This window comes from Sinocyclocheilus rhinocerous, unplaced genomic scaffold (assembly GCF_001515625.1).
Source record: "Sinocyclocheilus rhinocerous isolate Xijiao unplaced genomic scaffold, SAMN03320098_v1.1 scaffold572, whole genome shotgun sequence".
Taxonomy (NCBI): domain Eukaryota; kingdom Metazoa; phylum Chordata; class Actinopteri; order Cypriniformes; family Cyprinidae; genus Sinocyclocheilus; species Sinocyclocheilus rhinocerous.
In genome coordinates, this window is record NW_015638058.1 from 6868 (window position 1) to 13880 (window position 7013).

General features: G+C 34.5%; 1 protein-coding gene across 2 annotated transcripts in view; it reads left to right on the forward strand.

The window, feature by feature from the left end:
- The first annotated feature begins 2503 nt into the window (after positions 1-2503).
- Positions 2504-7013, forward strand: part of LOC107749588 (NACHT, LRR and PYD domains-containing protein 3-like) — a 24652-nt gene continuing 20142 nt past the window's right edge. The window contains exons 1-4 of one of the 2 annotated variants that reach the window (XM_016564755.1): positions 2504-2603; positions 5467-5576; positions 5847-5949; positions 6108-6221. In XM_016564755.1, coding sequence (XP_016420241.1) covers positions 5885-5949; positions 6108-6221 — 179 coding nt within the window. In that variant the 5' untranslated portion in view covers positions 2504-2603; positions 5467-5576; positions 5847-5884. The remainder of the gene's footprint in view (positions 2604-5466; positions 5577-5846; positions 5950-6107; positions 6222-7013) is intronic. The other variant, XM_016564758.1, reaches the window with a different exon arrangement.

Here is a 7013-nt window from a genome sequence, read left to right on the forward strand (position 1 = left end):
AGGGTTGGTGTAGGGCAATAGCACATACAGTTTGTACAGTATAAAAACCATTACGCCTATGGGATGTCCCCACTTTTCACAAAAACAAACCTGAGTGTGTGTGTGTGTTTGGGGGGATCGTTAGATGCATGATCTTCAGGCACTAAGATTTATACATCTCAGCATTCCCATTGTTGAAATATTAATTTACACTCACTACATTTTTTTCTACATTCATTTAGCAGGCTTTTATCCAAAGTGACTTACAAATGAGGAACAGTACGAGCCAATTGTCATACAGAATGCAGTATAGACTAAATCAATACAAAGCAAGAGTAGAGGTGAAATGCAGAAAACAAGAGAAAGAAAACATCAGTATGTCAACTTTAGTTCAACTTTTAGCTTTAGTGTAAAATGTCACAATCATCAAATTCAGTTCTAAGCAGTATCAAAAACTCCTACAGCTTTGATATTTTTACAATGCCTTCTAGCAACCACAGTTTATTTCAGAAATCATAGTAAATCAACTATTAATAAGCAGCAAATTAGGAGTTTATTAAGGCAAAATCCTAGTTAATGGTTTGTTAATAGCGAGAATTTGACCTTAAAATAAAGTGTGACCGAAAATACTTGTTCATTTATCAAAACAGTATAATATAAACAGATAGCAATCAAATTGACCCCTGTACACTGTTGACCCTTTAACCAACCCTTAAACCTAACCATACCACCAAACCTGTCCTAACCTATATCACACCTCAACAGCAGCAAAAGTGTTGTGCATTAACACAAGCTTTTAATCATTTTATAACTTCTGTTAAAATCATTTGTAGATTTTGTGCTTGATCATATGGAATTGAACGTTTAATGACATTTGTAAGCATTTTAATGTACATGAACTAATGATTTGTTTGAACATTATCTAATGTTTAAGAAGTGTATTAAAGTGTAACAAACACATTATCTCACATTTCTAACTCTTTGAATATATATTAACTAATGATCCATTAAGCATTATATAATGTTTGTTAATGATTTATTAATGAAAGTTATTATAAAGTGTTACATTTTCTTTAAATAAATAAAATGAAAAAACAAGTAGACAGAATAGAAAAAGAATAGAGTGTTAGAGGGTTAAGTGTAGATGGAAGTGATGTATCTTTAGCCGTTTCTTGAAGATGGCTAAAGACTCAGTTGTTGGGCAGGTCATTCCACCAGCAGGGAACAGTTAAGGTAAAAGTCTGAATGTAATGTTGTGCTTCTTTGGGATGACACTACAAAGCGCCGTTCACTTGCAGAACGCAAGCTTCTGAGAGGCACATAAGTCTGAAGTTTTGAATTTAGGTAAAGAGCCAGTGTTTTTTTTTTTTTTTTGTAGGCAAACATCAATGCCTTGAAATGTATGCAATTGGTAGCCAGTGCAAATTGATGAACAGAGGTGTGACGTGCGCTCTTTTCAGTTCGTTAAAAACTAATCTTGTTGTTGCATTCTGGAGTAGTTGCAGAGGTTTGATAGAACTGGCTGGAAGATCTGCCAAGAGAGCATTACAGCCTGGACAGAACAAGAGCTTGAACAAGAAGTTGTGACGCATGTTCCAATAGAAAGGGCCTGATCTTCCTAATGTTGTATAAGGCAAATCTGCAGGACCAGGCAGGTTTAGCAATGTGGTCTGAGAAATTCAGCTGATCATCAATCACAAGGTTCCTGACTGTCCTGGAAGGTGTTATGGTTGATGCGCCTAGCTGGGTGGAGAAATTGTGATGGGTTCTTTGCTACAAACTTGCACTTGCAGTGGAGCTAACTTGAGAGCATTATGCAACTAATACAATTTTTGATGTATGATCTGATGCATCACATATAGGCTCTGAGAAGCAGTGATTAAAAACTTTGTCTATAACATGATGCGTGAACGTGAATGAAAAAAAAAACATGAGAATAAAAATCAGCAAGAAACAATATTTTACAATACATTTATATTGTAAAGAATTTGTGCTAAAAAAAAATAAAATAAAAAATCCGCTCTCCATGGTATGGATGCCGAAGACCATGGTAATGTACTGTGGCATTTTTTTTCCCTGGTATGTTTTAGGACTGCACTCATTTTTAAATTGCAAATATATCTCTTAAACGTCTTGTAAATAGCTTTGGTAAACAACATTAGCTTTGGTAAATTTTCAAAATATTTTAGTACAAAACTCTAAATTATGCTTAATTGTAACAAAACGTCTCAGGTTACTTATGTAACCATGGTTCCCTGAGTAGGGAACGAGACACTGCGTCCTCTAGGGGTCGCTATGGGGAACGCCTCGTCGTGACCCGTGTCTGAAGCATACATAGAAAAACACCAACTCGTTGGCCGGCGACAGCCATGACGTCACTACTCAGTTCCACGCGCAAGTCCGGGAAACTCATGAATATTCATGCATGCTCCGCCCACTGAAACTGAGCATCTCGAAACGCCGCAGTACATACTTTGGGATCAAAGCGAAAGTAAAATGCATCGGCCTAAGCTGTCATTTTATGAAAACAGAAACATCTTAACACTTAGTTTTCTTAATTTAGATTTTCTGGATGGAACATCATTTAGATGAAATATGACGGCTGTCCATACATTTCCACGCAGGTGAGTAAAAGTTATTTTCATATTGGATATTCGTTAGACATTCACTCTCTGATGTGTCATTGCAAAATAGTGGTGGTTCATGTTGTATCTCGTTCAGATCTGGCACCAAGCATACTTTAAAAAAGTAATTATGATATTTATTCAATAATGCAATTGTTTTAAGCATCAACGATGAAAAACTCTAGCTAAACGGCGAGCTCAACGAGTGTCTCAAAAGTGCAAATCGCACTAATATCCATAAGTTTATACATTATCCCAGTTCTGTAATTGGCCTACTGTATAAAACGTGTAGTGATCACGATGGTTAATATATTAAGTTAGATTAAGATTTAATTGTTTACTTTCATATGACTTATATCCCTGCTGTTATAATGTAGCCTACAAAATAAACTGAACGCTGGCATTAAATAAATCTTACAACTCTTTGGTCATCTGTCCCAACGATGTCGCACCAGTTGTAGTATCTTCACACACACCTGACACAAATCATACATGACTTGGATTTTAGAAATATGCTTTTGTGTATTTTTGGTGAATTTTTGAAATATTCAAATAGCCTATGTATATAACTTCCTGATTATGTGACCTGATGACGTCACACCACTTGTAATATTTCCACACAATCCTGACAGTGACACACATCATACATGACTTGGATTTTTTTTTTTCATGAATTATTTAAATATTCAAATGTCTATAATTTCCGGGTCATGTGACCTCATGTTGCCACACTCACTGTATTATATTCACAAACTGCTTTCACACATTGTACATTCATCTGTTTTTGGAATATATCTTTGTTGATTTTAGACAATTATTTGAATTATTGAAAACTTTTTTACTTCTTGCTAATGTGACTCATGTGAAATTATTTTGAAATTGAAAGTATATGTGGCAACGTGACGTCACATGACCAGGAAATTTAATAGGTTAAAATAGGTTTCAATATTTAAAAAAAAATTATACAATCAACAAAGATATATTCCCCCAAACAGATGAATGTACAATGTGTGAAAGATGTGTATGAATATAATACAGTGGGTGTGGCAACATGAGGTCACATGGAAGTTATATATTTGAATATTTCAAAAATTCATGAAAAATACACAAAATCATATTTCCAAAATACAAGTTGTGTATGATGCGTATAATGTGTGTGAAGATATTACAACTGGTGTGACATCATCAGGACACATGACCAGGAAGTTGCATTTGAATATTTTAAAAATTCATGAAACACACACACACACACACACACAAAGTTACTAAAACAAAGCGCAGAAGTGAATAAAGTGCTTTTTTAAATTTTTTTATTTTATTTATTTCGTTTTTTTTTTTTTACAAATTTAAGTCTGCAAATGGCTAAATCAAACAAAGAAACAGAACATTTGAAATATCACCATTGTCATCTTCAAGTGGAGGGTCACTATTCTTTGAGTACGACTTGCTGCATTTTCTGCATCTGAGGGCTTGCAGTTCAGACACTGTGGTCTTTGAAAACGGCATCGCAGGGTCTGTGAAAGGAAAAATAATTAATCAGTGGTTTTGAGTGGTGTTTTTGAATATCATATGTATTATAATTTGCATAGATATGCATTAGAATTTGACTGTTCTCAGTTTACCTTTCAAAGCTTGGACTAAATCTTCATCGGGCTTGACATGAGCGTCCATTTTTATCTTCTTGTCTGTCGTCACCATACAATAGGCCTACTCTGTGTTACACTGAACATTAGGTTAAAGCCCTACATCTTTTCAACAGAAGTGCTGAATCCAAAGTTAGCATGAGTAGCCCGAAATTAGGAAGCTTTATTAGGAAATATGTCAGCCAGAATTAAACCTGTGAGATTCATTGATATGAGATTAAACATATTTACCACTCTCTTAATCTGATTTCAATTTGTCTTCTATTGCAGCTACAGCTGATCTGAAAACTAAATACTCATTTATATTTAACATTTACTTCATTACAGTTGTTACAATTACAAATTGTTGATGAAAAAGAAACCATAACTTGATTTTAATTAAAAAAAAATAGCATGTTAATGGTGTACATGCTATAACGACAAATTATTCTTTCTGCCAATACATTGGACAATGTTTTTATAGTCGTTACATGACAGACAAAATTTAAGCAACCATATACCCAGTGCCTATAGTTGCTAGGTAACTAGCTAGTACGTGTCAGTGTCGTCAGCATTCCACGTGTTAGCTAACATTAGCAATTGCACACCTGCACTATCCACCTCGGGAAAAACTCAGAAGTGAGCTTAAAGTTAGTTAAACAAATGGCTAGTAAAAACATTTCTGCAGGCAGTATCTTCATCTGTACGTATCTGCTTCGACTTAGCAGACAAACCTTTTAAGCACCTATTAAGTTGTTCACGGGGCGGGAGGCGAGAGCTGACCTGGTTTTCTAGTCAGGAAAATAAAATAAAGCAAAACTGGGATGATTTCTGCTGAAAACATGTTACCATCTCAACAGCATACAGCTGTGTGACCTGCAAAGCCGATTTGAAAAGCTTGGCTCTGATTGGTCAAATTGAATGTAACTACTGTGCTTAAAAAAAAGCTTTCGACTGAGAAGTAGTAGAAATTAAATACTTACCTAGACTTAGTCAGTATTTTAAGTATGCTTATTACTAAGGCATAGTTGACAAAATTATATTTATAATATAAGTTATGTGATACTCCCACAACCTTATGCATCATCATGTTTAAAATCTGGTCTTTTAGGTTAAGATTTAAAAGTGGTTAAAATGTGATTTTCATTCACAAATGGCACCAATTTGCAATTTCCTGAAAATGACTATTGGTAAAATAATTTAGCATTGATATTCTAATTTGCCTTCATGTTTTGTTTCAGTTCAGTCCAAATGCAAATATCAAAGTCATCTGAAGTTGTGTGTCATTGAGGAGTGACCGGTCAATGGATCCTTCACATAACTTCAGTGGACAAACTGATCTTTGATTTAGGTAAACTTACACTAAACCATTTATCTTGTTACATCATATATGTTGAAACACAGAAATAATTGTTTGACTAAAGTTCCTTTATTATGCAATGCATTTCAGAAGATATTAACTAAAAGATCTTAATTAACAGCTCCGATATGTAGATGTGCACTTGCTGTTAAGTCTCCAACAGCATAATGCATAGAAATAGAAAAATTTTGTCACCTGAATTAGTTAATTACAAAAGTCATGAATATAATAGTGTGTAAATTACATTCACTTAAACTTTAGTGCACAGACCGAACCTGCCTGAACCCAGCTGTGTGTCCATGAAGAGAGACTGGTCAATGGATCCTCCACGTAACTTTAATGAACACACTGATCTTGGATTTAGGTAAATGCCAGCAGTAGCCTTTTCTGATGAAACATGAATCCTGAAATTTCCAGAGAATGACTAATAGTGAACTTTAATTTAGCATATATATTCACTCAATCAACAGTCAATCATTATCACAGTGTCTGATTCTAAATCCCCTTCTTGTTTTGTTTCAGTTTGGTCCAGATGCAAAGACCAAAGTTATCTAATCCCAGCTGTGTGCCCATGAGGAGTGTCTGGTCAGTGGATCCACCACATAACTTAAGTGGACACAAAGATCCTATGTTTAGGTAAAAATACACTAAACCATTTATCTTATGACATCTTCTGTGTTAAAACAGAAATAACTAGATTGAAAAGTTTGTAGACAAACTTTAAGTTGACTTGAAAAAGCCTAGCTAGAAAGTTTGAAAAAGTTTTAAAAGCTTGCAGTCTGAAAGTTTTCAGTTTGAAGTAGTTTGAAAGTAAAATCGTTTTAAAGATTAAAGTTTGAATGTTTTCAAGGCAATACAGTCTATCAGAAAAGCAGATAGGTATAAAACATATTGCTAGGGTACCTGGGGTGGTTGCTAGGCTGTTTCAAGCATGACTAGCATGTTGCTAACATGTTTTTAACATGTTTAACATGTTACTAGCATGTAGCTAGCATGATTAGCATGTTGCTAGCACAATTAGCATGTTACTAGCATGTTTCTAACATGGTTAACATGTTGCGAGCATGATTAACAAGTTGCTAGCATGTTGTTAGCATGATTAGCATGTTACTAGCATGGTGTTAACATTTTGTTAACATGATTAGCAAAGTTACTAGCATGTGTCTAGCATGATTAGCATGTTACTAGCATGTTGTTAGCATCATTAGCAAGTTTCTAACATGTTGCTAGCATGATTATAACATGCTTAGCATGTTTCTAAAATGGTTATCATGTTGCTAGTATGATTAACAAGTTACTAGCATGTTTCCAGCATGATTAGCATGTTACTAGCATGTTGTTAGCATTATTAGCAAGTTACAAACATTTTGCTAGCATGATTAGCATGTTACTAGCATGGTGTTAACATTTTGTTAACATGATTAGCAA